Below are 26,510 nucleotides of genomic sequence, written 5' to 3' on the forward strand. Positions count from 1 at the left end.
CAACTTAAAGGAGCTCCTGAAGAGCCATGTGGATCGACACAAGCAATAAGCACTCCTTCCCCTATGTTCCAATACAGCTGAACAGCAAAATGCATTTTTCATGTGGGACTGGTGGCCTGATTTTTGGTAACAGCATCTGATCTTGCATCTGCACCCAGATTCTGTACTCAGCTTGAGACCCTGAGGTGGCCATGAAGTGCGCCTGCTCTAGAAGACAGCACCCTGCTGGCCTGTGGTGACCCTTCTTTCCCTTTTTATTCTAGTGTGCACAGTTAAAAGAACAAATGTTTCAGAACAACGCTTAACACTAGGTGAATGACCTAACTGCAGGGAGGGGGTGGAGGCCACAGGGCTGAGCACCGCCACCAGGCACATGTGTGCCATGCAGACACAGGAGGAGGGGCTACAGAGCCAGCTTTATTTCATGAAGTTGAGAGGACTCAGGAAACAGCACTGGGACACAGGGCTTCCAGTGGGAGCTGGTCTTTCAGAGCAGACCAGCTTTGCTTTGCTTTTTCCCCAGGTGATTGCAAAATAAAATTAGAAGGTTCCAGAACCTTTTCAGTGGAAGTTGATTCTTTCACCCTGACTAAGCACAGGGTAGACTGCTTTTATTAGATCATTTCTTCTGGCAACTTCTTGATCATTTGCTTTTTTTCTGTTGTCTTGTTTTAAAAGCTCAGGAGTTCATAAGAGTTGGGTAGAGCAGACATCTTCATGGCTGTGACATACCTAGGCAGAGGGGACCATTCACTTCAGCCAGATCCACTTGTCACCCACCTCGGCATTGAATCCAGGGGCATACTTGCGGCCTGGCAGCTGTGGGAGAAAGGCATTAAAAGATGTTTAGAGTAAAGACTACTTTCCCAACCCCTGGAGCTGCCCAGTTACTGTCTGCCTATCCAGTACCCAGGGAAGCACCTGAGAACAGGGATCCACTGTAGGAAGCAGCCTTGCCCACAGGTCCTGTCCAGGACAGAGATCCAGATGCAGACAAACCCCTGGCATTCTCCCTGATGTCAATAAAGTGATGGGCAGGAGGGACAAGAAACAGGTAGCACTCAGTGAGAATTGACAGAGGGGACTGAGCCTGGGACATGTCTTGTTCTCATGCCCTGCCTACCTGTTTGACCTATGAATGGAGAGACATTAGGTTATCTTTGGGAATCAGTGATGAAATCATTACTGAGCTCTCTGGCCTCTGTGACACCATCAATCCTGAATCTTCACCAGGACTCCTCCTGGATGGCCTGTTGTTGGCCTGTGTCATAGAGATTCTGCAGCTTTGGATCAGCAGGACTGGGCCTTTCATGCCTCCTGACAAATTGCAGATGATACAGATGTTGGGGTGGGCCAATTCAGAGCCCTGGATCTGGGCCTGGGTGGTAGCTGAGCTGGTCAGCCTACCAACTCTCAATAATCCACACCACCAGGGCAAACTCTGGCTAGACCACAGAATGCCACCAGTCAGCAGAAGGTGGGGTCAGCCCTCAGGGCCTGCTCTCACTCACAGCTAGCCCCACTGTGCCCCCAGTTAAGATTTGGGGCTCACTCCCCCAGCTGCAGCCTGTGGGGCTGGCTCTCCAGTGCCTTTGCCATCAGGGCCAGCTCCACTGTACTGCCCATTCTCCCGAATGCTATAGCCAGTGAGGGGGCAGGGCCAGCTTCCCATTCTCATGGCCCCAGGGCCAGCTCTCCTGACTACCATGGTGGTGAGCAGAAAGGGGAACAAGGCATTAACTACCAACCTCCCCCCCCCACGCCCCCATGCCACCTCACAGCACTTGAGTGTCGGGACCAGCTCTCCCGTGACCGTGAAGCTGTGTGGACACTGTGACATACTACTGCTTCCACGATGAGATGTTGTCTAGGCTTTGTTGTTGTTGTTGTTTGTTTCCTTGTGTGTTTTATTTTGGGGGGAAGGTTGCAAAAGTCAAAGTATGAATGTGAGGGAACGGGGAGATGTGTGGGATTGGGGTACATGATGTGAAACTCACAAAGGATCAGTAAAAGGTTTTTTAAAAAAGAAAAAAAGTTAATGATTTGCTCATGACTTTCCTACACCTATTAGCTGATGCCTGAATGGCCCCCACTGGATCACTGATACTTAGAATATTTGAGGAACCTCTTCTTTTGGTATCTTAGCTAATATTAATGAATTAATATTTTAGGAACCTAAGAAAACCTTGAATTTTTTTTTTTGCAATGCTTTATTTTGAGCTCAAAAAGAACTACACACAGGCAAAGGGCAGGATAGATGCTCCACACAGCCACACTATCAGCCTATCAGTACAAGGGCAGGACAGCAGGCTGAGGCCGGAAGCACCCCTCTCACCCTCTTTCCCCAGAGCCAGCAGCAAGAAGCTTTCTTGCAGAGAGAAGGTGCTGCTGGGAAGACCCTGGCAGAACAGCCTTTGAAACAATCCAGCTGAAGAGAAGGTTGCATCTTCTCACTTGTTGAATCATCCACACAACTAAGACAAACAACATGTACATCCTTTAGAGGATGATCTGAGCAGGTTTGTATTACACCAGTGGCCAGTTGGCCAGCATGCCCTGAGATTTTCAACCACAACTGTCCAAAATTTTAAATCAGAGCAAGTAAAAATTAGCTGAACACCATCAACCTGCTGAACATTACCACTGCCTACCAACTGCAGCCCTCTGCTGGATAAGGCTGAAGTCTGACTGCCGGGACAGGCACTTCTGCATCGTCTGTGTTGGTGGATTACCTTCTTTCAGTGGCGTTCTCATTCCACCTGATCTGGTAACCCCAGATCTTGTAAAGAGCTTCACATAGCCCTGAGAGAAAATTACAGGCCCAACCCTTTCCTGATAAGGAACTTGTTCATGCACAGGGAATCCTGGAAGTACTGTACCTTATGCTGAGGAGATCCAAGCCTCCAGCAAATGACCTTTAATCATACCTAGAAGTCATCCCTCTCGCAAACGGTAATTAAGTATTGTTTTCTCCTTCTTGTGATTGGGCACCTGTGTTACTGACTGTAAATATGCTACTGTACCACTGTTTGTAGATAAAGTATCCTGGCACCTTTAGCCCTAGTGAATCAGACACATTCGCCCTCAAAGCCTCTCCCCACTCCCCAAGGTTTATAAATAAAGGCTGGATGGCTTGCTGAGGGTGCTCACTAGTCCATTTAATCTGCGTGGGGTGGGGGTGGGGGGCACTGCAGCTGGACGCCCGGTGGTCAGGCAGCAATGGTGGATCTGCCTTTGCAGCCCCTGGGGTCTGCTCCACCACTGCTACTTGCTTGGTGCTGACCTCCAGTGAGACTGGGAACCTGGCCTAGCTCCCAGGCCTCACTCTAAAGCGATCTAGCCATCCCCAAGCAAGAAAACGGGCCCTTGGGACCTTTGCACCTTTGATCCTGGGATCCATCCATTATCGTCCAGAGGCAAGCAGTGCCTGGAGCAACCTGCAGGATGTGGGATCCAGGCCACTGAATGACACCAATTGCTTCACAAGTCTACTCTCTGGAGTTCTTGGGGGCAATTAATTGGCCTATAAAATCCAGGTTCTGCTTTTAGGTTCTGGGGAGAAGGCACAGACAATATGTAAAAGCACCTCTAAGATCCCAGTATCTAACTGTGCTCATCTGCAGGCTGGAGGCCATGCTGCTCTAAACCAACAATTAGATCTTGGGAGATTGCAGATGAAGGCCATGACACAGCCGCCTCTGGGGAGGGCGCTGGCAGCTGGGGACAGAAGGTCAGCATACTCATCTGCAGCTCTGCAATGTTGAGGGATGTGCAGGTACTTCTCTTTTCACACAGAGTAAGTCACCTGCCTCGAGCACACGGCAAGAATCTGTACTTGTCTCCCAACTCTGGACTGGGTCCTGAGCCCAAGTACACAGACACCTCGCTGTACCCACCCATCTGAGGGTGGGCCTGAGCTGCCAGGCCCTGCTGTTTCCAGCCCCCACTCCTCCTTACAGTACTTCCCCTTGATATGGGCTTAGGATAAACTAGAAACAGAACTGCTTGCTGAAGCAAATCAGTCTGAAGAGCAGGTGTAGACAGCACCCCCTCCACGGGTTTAGTGTGACAGTGTGGAAGAGCTGGCCTGGATTACTGTGCTGAGGCTTAGGCATGGGAACAGACTCAGCACTGCCTCTCCTTAAAAATCTAACCTGGTTCCTAGAAAATCTAACCTTGTTCCTAGTCTGCTAGGACCTCCCACCAGGGTCAGCAAACTGCTTCCCTTCAGCCCCGCCTCACTGGCTGTCCTTGCAAACAAGGCCACCCAACCCACACGTGTGCAAGCTGGCTATAATGGCTTCACCGAGGTCCAGTTGGGAGCTTGAGAGGCAGTAGCAACGTGTCATCTTGTGTATAACAAGTGACGCGACTGAGTTCTAGATTCAAGTGACACAAAGTAACAGGGTACTGAGAATAGTAAAAGGTGCCTCTCTACATGCCACAGCCAGTCTGAGTGGACACTTCAGTCTTAAAGCAGCCTAGCATGGAAAAAGCCCTCCTCCGGGTCAGCCTGTAACACAGCAGTCTCCAGGCCCTGGATTCCAGTACTAGGGCCTGACAACTTAACATCTACCAGACTCTCTGCCATCAAGTAACAGCAGCTCTCATCATGGTTTGCTACTGTGCCTGGCCTCTCCCCTCCAACCACAAGCATTTAGAGCTGGAAAGCTGAGTCCCATGTCCTGTCTGATTCTGAACAGGCAGTGTATGGGGTGGAAGGTGGTGATGTAGATTCTAGGCAGAGAAAGAGCTCCGGAATGTGCTACAGGGCCACTGGTCTTTGGATGAAAACAATGTCCACAAAACAGGGGCAGCATCCTGCAAGGTTAGACCACGAGCCTCCAGCAGCTGTGAGCGGAATGAATCCCACGGCTGCTCACTGTTGGCTGAGGGTCAGATGGGTTCCCACCAGCCCCTCCTCACACACATGAGAGATCGCAGGCCAGACCATCCTCCCAAACAGGCTTTGCGAAAGGCACTGGAAAGCGCGAGGAACTCAGTGCTAGCAGGCTTAATGCTGATGTGCTGTAACTGCACCGCAGCCAGAAAACTTCTAACACTTGTCTCAGAATAGAACAAAATCTAGCATTCCACACCATAAAACTCACAGTGTATCACAGCCAGCGATACATTCCCAGACACGTGCAAGTGGAAACTATGACCCTCAACCAGAGGGAAAAATCAGGCTGACTCAGAAATGACGAAGACGATGCATTAGTGAAGCGATGTTAGAGCATCTGTTAGTAAAGTGCTCGGTATGTTCTGAGAACAAAATGACAGATGACAGAAATAAGGGAGACTGGAAAACAGCGAGGACCAGGCAGAAGTTCCCAGTTTAAAAATAAGATTCCTGAAGGACAATTCTATTGGGTGGGTGCGGGGGTCATGCAAATATGCTATGTGGGGCTGCATGAAGGACCTGTTCTTGGGATTCACTGTCCTGCCCATGGCAGGCTGTACCCTCCCTGTCAATGGATGGGTGCAAAGGAGTAGTGACAATCTGCTTTGTGGCCATAAGCTCTTCCCAGACGCACTCTCTCTAGCCTGGATCACGTCTCCTGGATCTGTCCCCCCTGCTGCGTGCCAGGCATGGCACAGGCTCCCCTGCCTCTTCCAGTCTACCCTTCCCTGCTCCCTCCCAATACCCTGCTTCAACACTTCCAGTGAACACAGTGGAACGACAGCACATTTCTTAACAGCATAGAGAAGAGTAGTGAACATGAAGACAACAGAATCAACTCAAAATAAGGCAGGGGAAAAAAAAAAAAGCCAAGACAGTTCGAGTGACCCATGAGCACTTCCATCTAGTGCTTGCATAAATAGATCCCCCTTCAGGGTAATGGCTGAACCTTTTCCCAATGCTTTGAAAGGTACAGCCACCACACCCAGAAACTCAGCAAACTCCTGCAAGATACCAACAAAACCAGCACACAGAGGCACATCACAACAAAGCCCCTGAAAGTATGAGTGAAGAGGTTGTAGAAATCCTGAAAGTAGCCAGAGATAGAAGGGTCCTGGGGCACCAAGACCAAAGACAAGAGTGACTAGACTTCCCATGAGAGACAATGCAGGCACAAAGCACAGGAGAACCCTAGTGTGAGTAAGAATGGGCAAGCTAGAATCTTGTATCAATTGGAAATACCTCTCAGATTGAGTTGAAATTATAATTTTTTTTTTTTTAAAAAGAGCCAGCCAGTGGAATTTGTCACCATCGGACCTGTATATAAAAACTGTTAAGTTAGTCAGGCAAAACCTTGGGTCCAAACAAAGGTGTGGCGTGAACCCAACATGACAGTTCAGGAAGACAGAAGTATGTCCTAAAAGGGCAATAGGCTTACAAAATAGGAGGTTCTGATGGATGTTTTTGTTAACTCTCCCATCCCATCCCATCCCATCCCTACCCTGGCTGAACCCAAACCATGCCCAGCACTATCACCTACATTCTACCAGACACTCTCACCTAAGGGTCCCCTGATGGCTCCTTTCTAGTTCCCAGCTTCTGCATATGCTCCAAGTAAAGCACGCAGACCTAAAGGGTCTAAGCTGGATCCATGCAGGAGAGACAACATGTGCTGTTTGTCTTTTTGGTCCTGGGTCATCTCTATTTTCTAGTTCTATCCAGTTACCTGCAAATTTCACTCCCCCCTACAGCTGAGTACAATTCCATTTTGTATCTACCATATTTTTAAAAAGCCATTCATCTGCTGACAAAACATTCAGGCTGATTCCATTTCCTGGAATTTTGTGAAATATTCCTTTAATATTGTGAAAAGAGCAGCAACAAACATAGATGGGGCAGTGTCTCTATAGTAGAGTATAATGTCTTTTGGGTCTATGCCTAGGGTGGTATATCTGGGTCATACTGTATGTTCACGTGTTGCTTTTTGTGGAACCTCACACTGATTTTCATAGTGATGTACCTACCAGTCCACACTCCCACCAACAGTGAATAAGAGTTCTTTTTCCCCATAACCTCAACAGCATCTGTTGTCATTTGATTTCTGGATAATAGCCATTCTGACCTGTGTAAGATGGAATTTCAAAGTGTGTCAGTTTGCATTTCCCTGGTGGCTTAATTATGCTGAATACTTTCTGAAGTATTTATTAGCCATTAATATTTTTTATTTTGAGAAGTCTCTATTCAGTTCCAAAGCCCATTTTTAAATCAAACTGTTTTTTTGAAGTTTCGGTTCTTTTCTTTTCTTCCTTCCTTCCTTCCTTCCTTCCTTCCTTCCTTCCTTCCTTCCTTGTTCTTTGCACAATCTAAATATTAGTCCTCTATCAGGTGTACAGTTGCCAGATATTTTCTACTATTCCACAGGTTGAAAAAAAAAAGCCAAATGCAAATTCTCTCCTTATAAGCTATTGGCCATGGAGGCCACAATATAGATTCTCAGCATTCTTCCTCATAAATGATAAGACACCATGTACGTTGGTTGCAAAACACAGAGAAATCAAGCTGGACCTTGGCCAGTTGCACCTTCCCTGCTGGATAGCTTCCACAGTGCTGGAAGGTGCTCTCAGACTAAAGAGAGAGAAAAGGCTTCAGTGGCCTCACCCAGCTGTGAACCCACAAACTATAAAGCCAGCTTGTGAGACAAGATCTGTCCAAAAGTACAATATTGGCACTACTACTATGGGGAACCAACAACTCGGGTTACATTTGAGGTCTGCTCCATACGAGGTAATATATGGCTGATTATATAAACTTTGCTCCCAAACTATGGCTGGGAGACTGTAAGTCTTAGGGGACACTTACTACTGTTGTCTGATACGACACTAAACTGTGTCATAACAGTGAATGCAGAGACTCACAGCTGCTCAAGGTGCTAGGAATAAGTGATGGCTGAGTACTCCCTAAAACAGACATTTATATGCCTCTTCTAAGGTTTAGTTAGACAACACCATGGAAGAGGGGACTCAAAGAATGTAAAGTGGAAAGAAAGGCAAAGGGGCTGCAAAATGCTATCTTCAGGGCATGACTGTCACTGAAAACATGGTCTCACAGCAGCCATGATCTGTCATCTCCTACACTGTGCCTGTACCAGAGTAGGCCTGTCAGCAGCCAACCATGGATCAGGGAGGGACTCACGGGACCCCACGTGGGTGCTGAGCTACTGGCTACACCAGAGCCTGGAAGTTACTACCTTCAGGTGCGTACCCGATGGTGACAGTTCAAGCCATGGCCCACAGACACCACCTTTAAGATCAGTGAGACCCACACCACCAGACAGGGCCCTTCTGAAGGCGGCTGCTAGCTGGTGTCGAAGACTTTGCTGGGACAAACTGCTCTGTGTGCAGAGGCCAGGCATACAGAGACAACCTCCAGCTCTCCACAGCCAGATGTGTGGTGTCATGCAGAATTCAGTGATGAAAGAAGTGCTGGTAAGTTGTGCAGATGGGAGGCCAAAGTATAATGTATGTTTAGAGGTCAAAGATGGTGGATTTGGGAAAGTTACTCTGAACTGGGAATGACTTAAGACAATAAAGCACAGTGTACCTGTGTTTTCAGAGACAATGAGAGAGCGAGGGTTCTGATCTGTGAGTGGACTGATCCTGGATGGACACGTAGTATGACAAGATGCTGGGGAGATGGTAAAAAGTGGGAGCTGGGGAAGCTGGGAGAAGTGGCTGCTGTGGGCAAATCTTGGGGGTGATATCTGTTCTGGCTCCTTCCTCAGTGCCGTAACTGCTATGATATTAGCTGCTATTCCTTGCCTAGATGAACTGCCACCCCTGAAGCCCTCAGAAAAGTAAGTAATTCTTCTTTGGTGTTTTGTCAAGTATCTAGTTGTAGCTACAAAAACAACCAACCAACCAACATCAGCATCAACAACAAAGCAACTAATAGAAAGTATTCTGAAATGAGCAGTGACAATCTAAGCATGGCCTAGCCACCTCTGACTCTGAGCCACCTAGTCCTCATTTGTCCTCTGCCCCAGTATTTTGTGTTTCCTCTTCCTACTTCCACTGGCACTTACGCCTTGCCTATCAATTCACAAAAAATTCTGGTCTTTAATACCAGTCCCTACCTCTCCTGGTGCTTTTTCTCAGGGTTCACTGTAGTTCCGGTGCAGTTATCAAAGCAGCATCCTGAGCTTCCCTCCTTGGTCACACTAGAGCACACCAGGTGCACAGCTCCTGAACTGCCTGTATACACAGCCAGTTTGCTCCTCTCACCAGCCTCCTTGCTCCTCATGATATGAGGTGCCTTGGCACCCTAGTGTGACGTGCTCGCTTGGACTCACTAGCTGGCTGGTGGCACTCCTGCACATCCCAGGAGGTGGGAGGAGGCAGTGTTGGCTCCCAAACAGCAATGGCAGTAGGGCTTGTCGATGCTGTGGATGCAGATCACTAAGCCAGAGATATCTGAGGTTTGAGCACAGTGGCTGGAAGACAGTTCTGCTGCCATGGAAGTACCTTCGTGAAGGCCGCAAGCCGCAGATTGCCAGGCTATCAATAGCTAGGTAGGATGGAGGGGCCTCATGCATTCCTCTCTGAATCACCCACAAGGCAGTTTCCAGAGGAAATTTGGTGGTAATTATTGCTGTCTTTAATAGCAAAGAAAATTCTGTCCCTGAGAAGAAAGCCATTTTACTTACTGCCATGCTTCATTTCAATCCATCATTTTAAAATAAAAGCAACTTAGTTTCTTTAAAAGACAAATAAAACCAACATTCCTCTAAATGGTCACACGGTTCTTAGAGGAACAAAGAGGAAACCTGAGAAACACACAGTACTTCTGTAAGAAAGAAGCAGAGCAACTCTTCAAAGGAAAGACACAGCAAGTCAAGGTTAAGGTCACCAATGGCAACGCTGACCACTCACCCTGACCTACCACCTCACCAATGCCCACCTGACACCACACTGCAGAGCCCTTAAACTGTGACTAAGAACAGGGGGTATGCAAGTCACTGCTGAGAGGCACCTGTAGAGACCTGGCAGTCTGTGCTATGGGGTCTTGGCACAGAGGGGAAATGCTAAGGAGATCTGGATGACAGCTTCAGTTAGCACCCAGTGTCCATGCCTAGTATGAACTGAAAGTTGGTGATATGGAAACCAAAGTGGGTACAGGAGACCTCCACCAGACTCACAGCTGTTCTTTTGTGGGCCCTTATCGGCAGGTGGAGGACATAGGTGAGCAGACCTCTCTGGGATTGTCTCCTGATATTCAAGTACCCTTGGCTAGAAAACCCAGAGGCTGGAAGGTTTGGCGAGTGCACTCTTCATCCCCCCACCCTGACCCCCAGCGCTCTGTCCTTGTCTTTTTTTTTTTTTTAATCATTAAGCTTAGTGAATTAAAATCTAGTTCTTTGACTCTTGACTTACTTTATTTTAATCAAGTGTGGTCTGGTCTTTCACAAGCCAGAGGCTCCCTTCCCGCTCTGGAAGGGACTCAGATTTCTATTGTCTCAACCCCGGCTAAGCATGGCTGCCCTGTGCTCCCTCCCTGCCCAGGCCTTCTTCGTGACTGGTTCTCAGGACAGAGCCTTCTTCAGCTAGCCTCCAGAAGGCTGAAGAAAACCCTGTGACCAGATTCTCAGCCCAGCCTCCCAGAGAAAGGAACCCACATTCCTGAAAAGCTAAACTTATTATTTTTAAAACCTTTGAAATTAAAAAGCAAAATGTTTCCCTAATTATTTGTTTAAAATCTTTAACATTTCTAACATTTAATTAAATCCACATGCTCAAGTCCATAAACTTTTTGATATTCAGTACTTCTCTTAGTTAGGTCTCTATGGCTGTGATTAAACATCATGACCAAAAGCAACTTGAGAAACAGAGTTTATTTAACTTTACAGTTTGTAGTCCATCGCCCAGGAAAGTCAGGGCAGGAACTCAAGGTAGGAATGGAAACACAGAAAATGGAGAAATGCTGCTTATTGGCTTGTCCCCTATGGCTTGCTCAGCCTGCTCTCTTATACCATTCAGGGCCATCTGCCCAGGTGTTTTACCACCGCAGTGGCTGGGCCCTTCCATATTAATCAAGAATCAAGAAAATGCCCCACAGGCTTTCCCTAAGATCAATTTGATAAGGCCATTTTTTTTCCAATGGAGGTTCCTTCTTCCCAAAGCTTGTGTCAAGTTGACAAGACTCCACCTAGCAAAACACCAGAACACAGAAAGCCATAAAACACAACGGTGATAATGGTGTCATGTTACCATACAACCACCAGCCTACATCTAGCTTTTGGAGGGCTAGCTGGCTCAGACCAGCTCTGTCCTCCCATCCAAAGAGAGCGATAACACCTCAAGGCCTCACTCACAGGATGAGGCAGGCAGGAGCTGCATTTAAGGGTGTTAGTACAAAGGACAGGTGGGCTTACAGCCAGCACAGCAGCCTCCTGGCTCTCCCCACCTCTCATGAGCAGCAGCTGTGAGGCCCTGAACAGAGCTTCTAGCAGCAGTGCACACAGAAGGAAACTCAGGCAGAAAAGCTGGAAACACACCAGACCTTATGGGACCCACAGCCCAGTGGGTTCTGGTGCTCTGCCTTCACTTTAGTGTTGACCACAAGAGCTCCCTGTGGGTGAGTGACACTTTAAAGTCCAAAACAACCATTACAGTCTTAATAAAATACTAACAAAAATGACAACAGCCACAGTGAGCGAAGACGAGACAAAACACAGGGAGCACCTGCCAGGCTGCAGAGATGATCAAACAGCAGTAGTAAGCCAGGCAGTCAGACACTACAGTTATCAGTAAGGCTCAAAAAACTGTATGGCAAAATAATTTTGCAAAGCTGAAATTAAAGTGTAAACTCTGGAAACAACAACAAAAGGCAACGATTAAAATTAAAAGCTCAATGATAAAACAGCAGTCAGAGGAGCTGGGAAGACAGCAGAACATGGGCAGGCTGAAGCAGACTGAGAAATGGCCGTAAGAGGACAGCAGAGCCCCCAGCACACAGTGTGACACTACCACCCTGGGAGCCTGAGGAGAGCAGAGAACTGGTACTGACGGTGGAGACCAGCTAAAGGGACAAAGGGCTTCACAAACCCCACATGATGAAAAAGGTACATGGCCTGACCCAAGTACCCAGAGCCTTGGCAAAGCTCAAGAGCACATCAGACACCAGATAAAAACCAGACCCATGAAAGAAACATTCAAAAGAAACAGCAAGATGCTCTTTAGAACACAGAGTCAGAAGCCTAAGATGCTGAAGTTTGGATTGGCTGAAAGAAAAGCAAGCTGGGCATTCAAAATTCTCTGCCCATGCAAATTATTCCTCAAGAACGAAGATGGTCTTTCTCCCTTCCAAGTTTGACCTAAAGCTTTCTGTAAGGCTGAATATGGCTTTGGACACCCTAAACCTGGGGTGACAGCCACAGGCAGGGTTTGAAGCACACCAAGGTAATGGGAATAGGTCAGCACGGGAGCAGATGGGGCTGCTCACAGGATCAGGGGCTGAGAGGGAGAAGGGCTGGGCAGGCACCATGCTGCCCTGTAGAGGTAATGGGAACCTGACACTGCTATCAACTCATGACTCCCAACATACACAGATAAACAGACAAATGACTCTCATACAGGGGAGAGTGTTTCCTTACAGCAGATCCTGAAGATGTGGAGGGGGATGACAGAAAAAGAACTCCAGCTAGGAAACCATCAAAGTGATAACTAAGCAGTTAAGAAAACCAACGGATGCCAGAACTCTGGCATGAAAATCTGACAGAGGAGCACACGCTTGCAGTCTCAAATTCCCCCGATGACTCCTGATTTTGAAGAATGAATGAGAAGGCACATCATGTTTAGTCAAATGATCAAAGGAAACGTAAGCAACGACAGGGCCAATGCGAGTCATACTGCCTAGGAAGCTGAAATGAGTTCCTGGACATCCCCTCCACAACAAACTATAGCCGAATCCATATCCAAAAAACCAGACTGGGGGATATTCAACAACCATGCACCTGCAGTCTCTAAAAGTCTCGAAGTATCAAGTTCTTAAATACTGAGGAAATCAAAAGGCAAGGACACAAAGCCATCAGATGTAACCTCACCGACACCCATCAATTGGTATGTGGCTGGCAGCAGCATATAAATCCTCTCATACAGACTGCCAGAACAGTGGGGTCCGTAAGAACGCCATGTTCAAATGTGGAATGTCCCCAGTCCTGATGGTCGTTACAGTGGCCTGGAAGACTCAACGTCCATGCTGGGATGTGATCCAGCAGGCCTGGTCGTGGTCCAAGAAGCTGTATCCGTAATGGTGAGTATGCACCCTGGAGATAAGGTGCAGAGACCACAGCAAGTAAGAACAATGGTGAGTCTGATGGTATGTGATGATAAAAGGGCATTACAGTGAGCTCAACTGGATCAGGAAAGGTTCTTTTTACTTTTCTTTTTTTTCATGCTGGCTTTCAACTCACTGTATAGCTAAGGATCACCTTGAATTCCTGATCCTCCTGTGCCTGTTCCACAAATGCTAAAACTATAGGCAACCACACCTGGCTTTACTCTTGTCACTTTTAAGATTTAGTAATTTTTATTTTGTGTCTGAGTGTTTTGCCTACTTGTATGTTTATGTACTATGTGCATGCTTGGTGCCAGTGGAGAAATGAGGAAGGTGTGAGCTGCCTGTGGAGGCTAAGAACTGAACCCAGGTTCTACACAACAGGAGGGCATGCTCTTAATTGCTGGATCATCTCTTCAGCCCCCTTTAAAAAGTTTGAAGTATTCCTCTAAACAATCATAAAAATATTATAATAAAGGTAAATGAGGATCAAATAAAGATCATTTTAATTTATTGCAACAAAGACTTCTTCCTAAGAATGATCCTAAGCAGAAGCAGAGCCACACAATGATCTGAGCCATGGCAGAGCGGGTGTCAAGGCGGTGGGGCCCTGTCTCAGTCAACACTGTCTCTACAGTCCCCGTGAGGTCTTGTGGGAATTAAGACACAGAATCACACAGCCCGCAGGAGGCTCACGCAGTCTGTGACTTCACACTACCTACAACTGGAAAACTACTGATATTAGACTCAAATATATAAAAAATGACCACTTTATTTACCAGGTTACTCACTACAGTCATCAACTAGTAACAGAATAATAACCAGTCAGCACAGAGAGAAATAAATGGAATCCAGAAAAAAACCTTAATCCCCAAAATGTAAGATAAAAGAGAAAGAAAAAAAAAAATCTTTGAAGGTCAAAAACCACTGTGAGACAATCCACTGAAGTCTGTCTTCCAATGTAAGTGGATAGATATTCCAAATACTGAGAATAGCAAGCGGTATCCTGGGCAGAAAGCCTACGGTGCTGCGGTAGCGTGCACCAGAGCAAACCTGGGGATAAGCTACAGGTGAAAATATCAAAGGCACAAATGGGAGTGCACTGACCACCTAGCCAGCAGCACACCCACACCATCAGGGAGGCAAAAGCTGACAGAACGGAGGGACGCAGGCCCAGCAATGCTGGAGGCCCTCTTGCTGCAGCAGACACTGGGCAAGCTGAACCTGAAGGAGGCTGCTTCTGCGTGGCAGAGGGAGGCAAGGAGTGTGTGGACCTGGTGGCCACAGGGAGCAGCCCACTGAGTAGGATGATGTCAGTCTAGACAGGACCAAGGCAAGCAGCCACCATGGCTTTGGTGTGAGGAACTTACTGATCTGCATAGCACACTCAGGAAGAGACACACAAGTGCTGTATTCCTCTCACAACAAGAGCAGCGCCAATGTGTATGCTGGTGATGCTGAAGTCTTTATGGCCATGCTCCCACATTTCTACAGTGAATAAAATTATTTTCAAAAAGACTCAAAGAACTTGTTTAAAAGAAACATTTGAGAACATTCCATAGAAATGAAGCCTCACATTTGTAAGGCCTCACCAATGTAAGCCTTAGAGATATCCTGTGAAGAGTAAGGTGACATCACACGTAGCTGTGACGAACCGGAGATGCCACCTAAAGAATGGAAGACATATGCCCACCAAGATAACGCACCTACAAATGACACTAGATGTGGAGCATATCTGAGGACTCACTGCTTTATGACTAGAAACGAGAGGGACAGCAGCAGATCATTCTTCACAGGGGTGGCCTTGTGGCCACAAGCACCCCAGACTCTGTCCCATGGTAGGGCTCACCTCTCTGAAGCTGTTGTAGATCCGGGTACCCTGGTGAGCTCCAATAGTGACTTCTGGGAGGTAGATAGGAACTGTCGTGTAATTCAGCACGCTCAACTTATCCTGAACCCTGAAAAGTAAGACAAACATTTATTACAACAAGCCATTAAACTAACTACCATTAGGCAAATATTATATTTGACTCCTCACATATTCACATTTAAAAACTCTAAGATAGGGGCCGAAGAGAGGGCTCAGGAGTTAAGAGCACTGGCTGCTCTACCATAGGATCTGGGTTCAATTTCTAGCACCCACATGGCAGCTCACAACGTCTGTAACTCCAGTTCCAGGGGATCTGTCACCTTCACACAGACATGCATGCAGACAAAAATAAACATAAATAAATCTTTAAAAGGTCCCAAACCAGCAGGGTGCAGGGGCACATGCTTGTAATCTCAGCACTCAGCACCAGAGGCAGGAGGATCTATGTGAGTTTGAGGCCAGGCTGGTCTACAAAGTGAGTCTAGGACAGCCAAGGATACACAGGGAAATCCTGTCTTGAAAGCAAAAACAAAAAACAAAATAAACAACAATGTTGCTGTTAATTTACCAGTATGGCCTAATTATGTTTATAATTAGGCCTATAATTATTATTATGGCAGTATTTTCTAACCCACTAGCAATCAATCAAGCCACAGACACTTGTTATATTTTAAACAGCCTTATTTAACCTGGGGCAGGGCAGATATTAATACTCTAAACTACTTCCCATAGTGTTCCCATGGAATACCTGCCCCAATCCCATGCCATCTGCTTCTAATAATTTCTATCAAGCTACCTCCGATTCATAATCCCAAATACCTGCTCATGTTTTTCATCTGGGCCAGATCTGTCTAACCCATGATGGCCTTCCTTCTTTCTCTCCTCTCTCCCAATCTTCCTCCCAAGATTGTCTCTGTCTCCCCTAGCCCTGGAACCCTAGCCACGCCTATCCCATTTGCCCTGCTCAGGTGTGATGGCCTTTTATTGGTCAAATAGGTTAGGCTCTAGGCAAGGTATTGGTAGGCAGAGACAGCAAACAGTAATTACCATCAAAATACATCAGACCAACCTCCAACAATTCCCCTTTTCTGTCTAAATAAAAAGCTATTTTTTTTATATACTGTAAGAACAATTATAAAAATTATTTAAAAAATCAATAGGTAAGACTTACATACATAATATCTAATCAAAAGGTATTTGGCAACCTTGAAGAAATATTATCTATTCTATCTTGGTGAGTCTAAAGTTTTGACCCTAAATCAGTATCTATTAAAGCTTACATCTATCAACCTAAAAGTATCTATCTAGACCTAGAAGTATCTCTTTAACTTCTAAACAACTAAGTTTAATTTTAAAACTAACTATTTGGTCTTCAATCCCATCAGAGACTTGAGAAGGAATAAATTTAATTACCTGAGTAAACAGGAAGTGCAGGTTAGCATCTTCTGAAATGAAAAAAATGACAGAGACAGATTGCTGCCTGAACAGTCACCCAAAACTCTAACGTTGGAGCATCATCTTTAGCCTTCTGGCCTGGTATATCTGACAGGCATATTTGTGAGGCAGGAACTATTGAGGACTTGTTTACCTAGTCTTGGCAGAGTCTGGCCATCAACTTTGCCTGCATCCAAGTGTGCCCATTTTTTGGCAGAATTTTGTCTGTGGCAAATAAAAGGACATTTTTGTCCAGTGGCTTGTTTGCCACATTTGAAGCCATCTATCTCCATAAGGAGGTTCTTTGATGCTCATCATCTTTTTTGAGGTAGGCTGGGTATTGCCAGGAGTTAACCTGTCTAATTTTCAAAGAATCCTTAAGATAATAAAAACATTTTAAATGCCATATTCTGTAGATCTCTGAGGTTTTTGAAGACCTTATTTAACTATTTTACCTTATCTATCTATCTATAGAATCATATCTATCTGTTAAACCTAGGATGTATATTCCTGTACTTGACATGACCATGAGTTGATCAACTAACAATTGACTTGTATTACTTAATTATCTTAAACAGCCTGCAATAGCACTATCTCGAGTACTGGAAGCAAACCATGTTTAATTGAGTTGTATGTGTAAAATACCTCATATTAGAGTAGAAATATGTGTGAAGAATAATCTTAAAATTGAATTCTATTTCAATGTATCAAAATTAAACTTACTTTACATTAATATACAAAATTCTGTATCAATGAATTAAAATTAACCTTATTTGTAAGTAACAATTAAAACCTTAAGTTGAGGAGTAGATTCAATAATCTACTTTTTGTCCTATCATCCCTAATATTTTTATAAAACAACAACACCCCCTAAAACCTAAGATTAAATGCTGTTCACAAGCAGGTGTCTTAGAAGCGCCATCTTTCCCAAAGATCACTGGGGCCGTGTATCCACTCCACTGAAACAGCTCCAGAACTGAGGGGGTTTTGTGAAGCCCTGGTGCCTGCAGACAGTGGGCACTGGATGAATAATTGGGCAATGGGAAAATGGAACCAATGTGTGCCTCACCCACAATAGCAGGGAGAAAGCTACCAGCAGATGGTAGGTCATCATGGTATGCACACTATGCCCTCATTAAAAATTTGCAACATTAATAAAAGCAGGGGAGACAGGTAAAGTGTATAAAGACACAGGGACAGTGCCACATGGACCTCCCAGGTAGCACAAACATGGGGCCACACTTACCAAGGTCAGTTTCAGTTTGGGTACTAATAGTACCAACTGTAGGTGTTTCCCTTGCTTTGCCTTTCATTCTGCTGTTGGCAGAACGTTTATACAGTTGTTACAGCTCACTTCAAGTTGGTCTCAACATAACCATTATGCTTGACAAGACAAACCTTTATTTATTTGTTTATTTATTTATTTATAAAGAAAGCAGCATTAAGTCTGGGCACAGTCATGAAGCCGTGAGATCTGTGAATGCTTGAAGGCCCTGTACTTGGGAAGCTAGGGCAAGGCAACTGTTCTAAGTGTGCGTCAACCCTTTAAGGGGAAAACGCACTAAAGTTTTTCTTACAGGCTTGAGAAGCAAAGTCATCATTTTCTATAGGTACTGAGACACACCTAAGTTGTAAAGGCAACAAAGGATGTTTCTTGCCTGAAATTTCCAAGTGGAGGTTCTGTAAGTGTGCCTGGCTCCTGGTGGCTGGACCTAAGGAGTGTCCAGACTCACTATGCAGATCTGCAGACAGCCAGACCCCTCTAGGATGAGAAACACCTAAGAGTAATGCAGTGCAAGGTGCCTGGGCCCATGGGCATGCTTCCACAGGAAACCATGGGGAAATGAGAGCTGTGACAGGCTGAGCGTTGTGAGTGGCAGCAAAAGCATGGCCTGATGTCCAGGCACAAAGACACCACTCCTACAATTTATGGTTCAGTGACCCAAAGCCCACACCAAGCAACAGCTGTTCGGGCAGCCCCGCCTGCCTGTCCTCCCATGTGGGTTTGCACTTGTTTAGTAAATGGCATACTGGACACAGTAAAGATTCAGAGTGCTTTTCTTAGCTTTCATATCCAGTTGGTTTTCTCTGCCAAAAGATATGAAAACATTTAAAAACAATTCAAGCATGCAAGCAGTAGAGGCCACGCAGCTGCCGTGTGTGGTGAGCCTGCTCTGTGTAGCGGTTAGATGCACCCACAGTACCAAAGCCCGTCACCTTCTAGCACTCCCTCTCCTCAGCTGCACACTGACAGCTCTTTCCACGACTATGCCAGCAGTGGATGACTACACACTCTACTGTAACACACAGAACTATTCTGTACCTGTTACTGTTTAATTTTTTTGAAGTGGTAACAAAATATTTCAACTAAAAGTGAAGTACATGGTAAATATCAGAGTGGTAGGGAGGTGTCTGGTTTTCTCTAGCTGAAAATTCTTAGAAAATGTTGGAAAATACAGAACTTCATGTCCAGGAGCATGTGAAATCTAGAGCAACAGCGCCATCTATGTTTAATTTGTCAAAATTACAATTTACACCTACCCAGAAAAAGAATGAGGTGGCTTTAAAAGTAATCCATTGCTCTATTCTGTACCTTACTCAAACCTGGTGAGAGAACTCTTAGCAGAGCTCTCAGAAGTGAGAAGAGCCACAGCACATCTCCAGGAAACACTTCTCAGCCAGGCTTGAGGGAACATCCTTGGTCAGACATAATTAAAAAAGGAAGGCACTAGGGACATTTAGTGACTCGGAACATAAAGAGCAGCTGAGGCGTTCTGCTCACAGAATAAATGCTTGGTTCAGCTCTGCAGATGGAAAAACCCAGCTGAGCACAATGTCCCTGCCACACCGCTGTCCAACCCTGAGGTGATGGCTAGACTGGTAGAAGTCCCACGGGCAGGCAGCTTTAAACAGACGGCTGAGGCAAGATAGCAGAAAACAGAACAGCAGCTGAGGTTTTATGATTGAAGATTTCTCCAACAGGACAAAGTACACTTCTCTCCCACCTTCCACAGCCTGTTTTTACTTCCTTCTGAGCTACAGTTCTGCCTGAAGCCACATGGAGAGCTCCATCTGTCTCCACAGTACTAGATCTCTCTTTGGAAGTGGGTCTCGGTAGCCGCAGTGAGCCTCATGGGCAGCAGGTGGGGCTCTGTGGAAGCTGGGGGGTTGTGTTGGGGGTGGGGGCACTGACAATTAAACAGAAATGTTCTAAAGCAATAATTTGGTCAAGTTCTGGACCAAATGAGTATAACTGGCAAGTAGCATGTTTACAATAATTGTCTCAGAAAACAGATCATAATTTTCACTCAAGAAATTAAAATCAACACAATTACCATTGAAAACTGTTATGAAACTGAGGAGAGGACACAAGACAGGGAAAGGACAAAGCCACAGTAAATTAAATAAAAGCAATTGATTGGATGTTGTAACTCAGAAACTCTGGGAAAATTACAGGACACAGCTCTATGCCCTGATAACCATGTAACTAAGTAATTACCAAAATTATGACTTTTAAGCATGGGTCTGATCAACACGTGTTTCAGATCACATTTAGAAAATGACATGGTATTATCTGTGGGAGGTCAAAAGCCAGACATACTCCCTAGTCTCAGCAATTCTGTCCGGGGCTTTGACAGTCCTCTTTTCCTACATGCCAGCTCATACACCCTGCTGATCCTAACAGGGCAGGATCACAGACACGTGTGGGACAGCCCCACAGCATCAGCAGGTGTCAGGATGGTGGCAGGGCAGCAGTGACTCCTTGCAGGCTGTGTGACGAAATGAAGTTCAACACAGGGATTCAGATAATCACCAGGCGCTGCACCAGGATGGAGGCCGAAGTCCTGAGCTAATCTACAAACAGAATGGCAGTGCTTGGGAGCACTCTGCATTAAGGGAACAGGAACACTCTTAACAAGCAAACAAGACAAACCACGCTCTGGAGCTGTACTGGAAAACAGTGAGGGCAATCAGTAGCTGACTAGAAGCAGAGCTCCAAAACGAAAGCACCAAACCACCATGGCAGAGAGCATCAGGGACAGGAGAGAAACCACAGTGGAGAACATCAGCCTTCAGAGTCGACCTGAGGGAGTCATGAGGGCTGGCATGAAAGGGAGGTGCTCAACACAGTACTGCAGCCTCAGACTCAACCCCAAACACATGACAGAGCAGCTCCAGTTCTCCGAGTTCAAAAACAAACCAGAGCCTCCACACAGCCCTACACAGACTGCAGGCACAGGGCCTCAGCAGATCAAGGTCTTTGAGCTGGGCCTCGTCATCTGGAAAGCAGGGGTTCCATGGAGGACAGAGGACTTTGCTGCATATCCTCCTGATGGCGCTGTCACATGGCAGCAAATAAGATTTCAGAAATGAAGGTCAGACAGTGCCAGTGATGAGAGCTTATCATGCAAAATTAGAAACAAAAAGTAAAAGGTGTCACCAACATACATGGACACTGTGCAAAGCACACATACAAGGTACAGGCAACAAAGCGACAATAATGTTTCTTAAAAAGAGGAGTGTTTTAGTTACTTTTCTGATACTGTAATAAAAAACACCATGGCTGAAAGCAATTTAAGAAAAGCATTTGCTTTGGCTTATGGTTCCAGAAGGAGAGTCCATAATGGTGGGGAGGTATGGCAGAAGTCAGCTGGAGCAGGGGGCTGAAAGACCACCCCTTCAACCACAAGCAAGTAGCAGAGAGCAAACTGGAACTCTGACCCTTAAAAGTCTACCCACAGTGACATACTTCCTCCATCAGGCTCCACCTCCAAAGGTTCCACACCCTCCCCAAACAGCACCACCGACTGGGCTCTAAGGGTTCAAATACCAGAGTCTACTGGGATTTCTCATTCAAGTCGCATTCCCCACATGCCTCAACAGGCTCCCAGTCGCACCACAATGCAAAATACATTCAGTTTACTTTTAAAGTCCCCATAGTCTTTCAGTTTTAATGCTTTTCAGTCTCTTCTGATATTTGTGACAATTTTTTAGCTGTGGCCTGTTGTAAAATCAACAAGCAAATCACACCCTCCCAACATGCAACGGCACAGAATGTCTGTCTGTCTGTCTGTCTGTCTGTCTATCTATCTATCTATCTATCTATCTATCTTGGGCTAGTTGGTTCTATTCCTTGTCTTTCTGACAGACATCCCATGGCTCTGGCATCTCCAAAATTTGGGGTTTCCAATGCAAACCAAGCTTTACTCTTTCAGCTTCATGCAATCATCTTCTATGGCCTCTTGTCCTCTTTGGGTTGGCCTTCATGCAGGGACTTCCCTGCCCTATGCTGTCTGGACTCACAGCTCTCTGAAACCATGGAAAAAGAATCCCTGCCCCTTCAATTCTTGCATATTTCACGCCTCTAGAGCCAGTAACATTTAAATAGCATTGGCAAGTTCAGCTGCGAGCTTGGGATGGCCCCTCTTGGCCTTTGACCACACTGGTATACTGAAGCTTTCTAAAGGAGAAACTGCTCAAGCCTCCTCAGAAGGTGGAAGCTTAGCTGGCTGGGGGCTTGTCTTGGGGCATCTTATTCCTCCAATGTGAACAGGTGGACTCTCCTTTAACGACGCTAACTCTTTAAACAATTAAAGCCGCTCTTGAAAGAGATGGCTTGGCTATAAACAAACTTTCTAGTGCTTTTTTTCTCCAAATTATGTATGTTGCATTTCTGTCCCACTTGCTCTTTTTCAATGTAGGGTTATCAATAATAACCATGCCACAGGCTCACTGTTTTATATCTCTGCCAAAGAGATTAGATCATTACCTAATTAACTTCAGGCAAGTTCTCAGAACAAGGGCAGAAGGCAGACAGATTCTTTGTTAAGATATAGCCTGGTTGTTTGTAAAATCCTTGCTTCCTCTGAAACTCCACAAGCCTTTCACTATCTGCATTACCCTCAGGGCTATTGACTTTCAAGTTCCTACTAGAACAGTCCATTAATTTCTGCTTATAAAACTGAACTGCTTTACTAGTCCAAAGCACCAAAACCATCCATGTTCCTCAAAACAAACAAACAAACAAACAAACAAACAAACATGGTCAAGTTCTTTACAGTAACAGGCCACTCTCTAGTACTCAAAGTTCTCGGACAGCATGTCATAAGGCCATATGGTCAGGAAGCAAAGCTTTCCCTACTGGGATAGTAGGGAAGACAGTCCCTATTTCCTATTTCTATTCCCATTTCCACCCTGATACTTGGACTGCTATAGGAGGAGCACTACCACATGCTGAATGTGGATTCAAAGCATATACTACCTTCTGGAGAACCCTGAAAGGACACTAAAGGGTCCTTCACAGTGTGCACAACCATGGGCAGTGCATAAGGCTGTACATTTTACTTGGATGGAGAAACAGTTAATGTGTGACGGACTGTATATTGACTACTGGGCTGTAGGCAGTCAAGGCGATAGACGGAGGTGACCCCTTCCCCCTGCTTGTCCTCATTCTTGCCAGCAAGCCCATCTATCCTGTTGCTGCAGTATTAATATATCAATACTAGAACCAACTTCTTTGGGATTCCAGTGTATTCTTAAGACTCCAGGAATCCCCCAGGCCTTCAGTGCCAGATTGGAACTAGAGAGAAATCCAGCCTCATGGACTGAACACCTACCAGATTCAGCCCCTCCAGTGCGAAACAGCTACTGCTAGACTATCAGGACAGCAGCCTATAAACCAACCTAACAAATCACACACACCCACATGGACACCCTCCACACGCACACCCCACACCCCTACACCAGGGAACTGAACGTTTAGCTCCGTATCAACCAGTTATAGGCATCCCATGGTATCCACAGGGATGTTTCCAGGGACGCTGTAGACAGAAAACTCTAAGGACATAAGAAGCACTGTGATGTCACACAGTCTCCACGTTTCCTGCCATACACTTCAGTAACCCCACTATGGACACAGTTTCACACCACAACGCTTAAAGAATACCGAGGAGGAAGAGTCTCTACATACTCAGCACAGTCACAAAATATATATATTAAACTTGGCTCTGATGTTGTGGCTAACGCAGGCTAACTGCACATTTCTTAGATGACAGCTACAGTATTCTAAGAGACTATAGTCACAGCAGAGCGGAATGCTGCCAGCAATGCCGTAAGGGACAGAGGGTGCATCCTGCTGTCAGCCACCTGCCCTCTTGTCAACACCAGTGGACACAGATAAGCTGGGAATGGCAGGAAAACACAACAACTGAAAATGTGTTTCTTTTCCCTAAAGTAACAAATGCTAATACAAAAGGCAGAATTATATTAAATGATCAGTTAAATTCAGAGGAGAGAAAACAATGTAATAAGTAAAAACCACAAACTCTGGAGAAATGGGTTTCAATATTACTGGTGACTTTAATGTTAAAAGAGCCAAACTTAGAAGCACAACTGTCAGACAACATGAAAAAGTAAGACCTAACTATTTGCTGTGTAAATGATTTAAAGTAGAGACAATTTAAAAGTAAAAGAATAGACAAAAAGATACCATGGCTGCTGAGAGCAAAAGTATCTTCTTCAGTCAGAGCAAATTTCAGAAGAAAGGAAAATACAGGCCATACAGATGGCAGTATCTAATAAGATGTATTTAACAACAAGAACCAAAACTCAAGGCAAAAATAAACAGGACTCAGTGGAGACCCAGCAGAGCGGGCATTGCTTGAGCTTTACCCCTTTCAGAACTGACAGATCCAACAGAGGACACAGATGATCAGGTCACCACAGGCCTCAGATCCATCAACAGGCAGGCTCAGCACGCCCTGTTCCACAGCAGGACCCACACTGTCTGCTCAATGGAGCATGTGCTAAGGCAAAAGACATGACAGCCAGTAAGACCATGAATGGAGGTGAAATAGGCAAAATGTTTTTAGATCACGCTGGGGCTTGGGGGCGGGGGTAGGATGATAGCTGGAAGACCCCAGACACAACACCAAACAGTACAATCATAAATCACGTGAGACAAGGAAGTCACATGAAACTCTTAGACTATTTGACCTTAGTGAAATTAAGAATACTCCTTATCTGATGTGTGGGCTGCAGGAAAGCAGGCCTAGAGAGGAACCGAGTGAACCAGGGCTTTGCTAGGTCAGAGCGTCTAACTCAGCTGTGTGAGCCTCTACCCTGAGATGCTGTAGAGCAGCTGAGTCCTAAGGAAGCAGGAACTGAGCAAAACCCACCAGCTGAAAACACAGCAGAAAACCAACACACACCACCTGGTTCTTTGAAAAACTCACCGGCTGGAGAAGGAGACTAACAACCCACATAAACAAGCAAGAGGAATGTAAGCTGAAATTTAGAAACTACATGACAAGGCAATTCTTTACTCTGGGAACAAAGTAGCAGGTTTTCTTTGATTTTTATTTAATTATACTGTATCACTGTGTACACATGTGCACAAACTGGTGTTCCTGTATGTGTGCATCTCTATATGTGTACAGAGGCCAAAGGGCAACACTGAGTCTTCCTCATTCATTCTCAATCTTAATTTTTGAGACAGGGTCTCTTACTGAATGGATGTGGCTGGACTGGCTGATCAGCAAGCCCCAAGAATCCCCTTGCCTCACATAAGCATGCACAAGTATGCCCAGTTTTTTGTGGGGGTGCATGGAATATTAACTCAAGCCCCTTAATAAGTAGGTCATCTCCCAACCCTAACTGTACTTCTTTACAGAGACAGTATTCACTACCAACAGTTTCTACAGAATCATCTTGTTAAAAAAAAAAAAAGTAATTATATTTATTTATATAGTCTGACCCAATAACAATTCTTAAGATCATTAAAAGTAGCCTGCTGTTTCTGGAAAAGTCTCTTTAAAGAATCTAGTATGCTCTCCACTGAATACAAGACAAAGGCTCCTCCGGAGTCCTCCTGGTCAGTGGAGTGAAGCACTCAGCCCTGCCTGTAGGCCCTGTGTGAGTGCTCTGCAGCCTGGAGATGTACCTGCTCAGGATGCACTCCATATTCCAGCAGAGGGCTGCAAGCTTGCTGACAGACTCAGTGAGAAACAGGAGGAGCCTCGCGTTTTGCTGTGGTGTGGAAGTTTGCTGGGAAGCTCCCTGAGACTGTAGTAGGAGCTTGTGCTTTGCTGTGAATGTAGCAGCAAGGTGCTCCCTGCAGTCTTAACTGAAGGGAAGGACGCACAAGTCCTGGACTGTGAGTTATTAGGCTGAATGACCAAGATGTGTAGGCCTTTTGCATGAAGAGGCCTGGGTGGGGGGGGGGGGGGGGAGGCAGGGAGTAGGACTCAGCCCTCTGTCTGACGCTTACCAGGAGTCAGAATTGGGAGTGGCCTTTATTGCTCAATAGTTCCATGCCCTGTTTGCTTGCATCTCCCACTAAAATGTGTCTCTGTTGAGAGCAGAAATTTTACTTGATACAAAAGTCTTTCAAACTAAAACCAAGGCTGGCACAAGGCATAAGCAAATAAGGATGGAATTAATAATGGTAAACAACTACGTAGTAAGCCCATCAGAGAATTCCAGAGTTGCTCAGAGGAGAAAAGGGTAAATACCTCAGTGCTGGCCATTGCAATTGACAAATAATTTAAAAATTGTCTACTTCTACAGCATGCAGGAGACCCTGCAGTGTACACCCAGGAGCAGCTTGTTCCTGCCCCAACAGCACCCCAGTGACTCACAGCATCCGCAGTTTGTGGAAGGTATGGTCATCCTGTTTAAGCCAAGGCCCTTTGTTGTAGTTGAGGTATTCAATGTCCTCTACCACCTAAAACAACAGAAACAGAGCCCAGCTTAGAACTGTAAATGAGGCAACACTGCAAGTTACAAACTCTTGGCAGAATCACAGCATACAAGTCATGAAGAACAAAATGGTGGGATCTGAGTGCTGCTCAGCATGATCCTGCCACATCAACACTCCAAAGTACCAAGGGGACAGAGCTGTCCTGAAGACTGGAAGAAAAGCGAACATTGAGGGCCACCTTTATCTTCCCAAATGAGTTCCTTCTGGAAGGA

At 45.7% G+C, this 26,510-nt stretch overlaps 1 protein-coding gene and 1 long non-coding RNA gene across 2 annotated transcripts in view; both read right to left on the bottom strand.

Moving 5' to 3' along the window:
* Window positions 1-397: 397 nt before the first annotated feature.
* Window positions 398-26,510, bottom strand: part of NDUFA10 (NADH:ubiquinone oxidoreductase subunit A10) — a 41,451-nt gene continuing 15,338 nt past the window's right edge. Inside the window, exons 8-10 of the mRNA XM_084779235.1 lie at window positions 26,177-26,262; window positions 15,084-15,192; window positions 398-819 (exon numbers count right to left, since the gene is read on the bottom strand). Of these exons, the coding sequence (XP_084635361.1) occupies window positions 751-819; window positions 15,084-15,192; window positions 26,177-26,262 (264 nt within the window). The 3' untranslated portion in view covers window positions 398-750. The remainder of the gene's footprint in view (window positions 820-15,083; window positions 15,193-26,176; window positions 26,263-26,510) is intronic.
* LOC311596014 lies at window positions 10,776-15,067 on the bottom strand. The gene is made up of 2 exons (XR_014778659.1): window positions 13,002-15,067; window positions 10,776-11,104 (listed from the first exon to the last, which is right to left on the bottom strand). It is a non-coding gene; the product is annotated as an uncharacterized lncRNA (long non-coding RNA).

The sequence above is a fragment of the Acomys minous genome, assembly GCF_964271855.1.
Source record: "Acomys minous genome assembly, chromosome: 4".
In the NCBI taxonomy this organism is placed as follows: Eukaryota; Metazoa; Chordata; class Mammalia; order Rodentia; family Muridae; genus Acomys; species Acomys minous.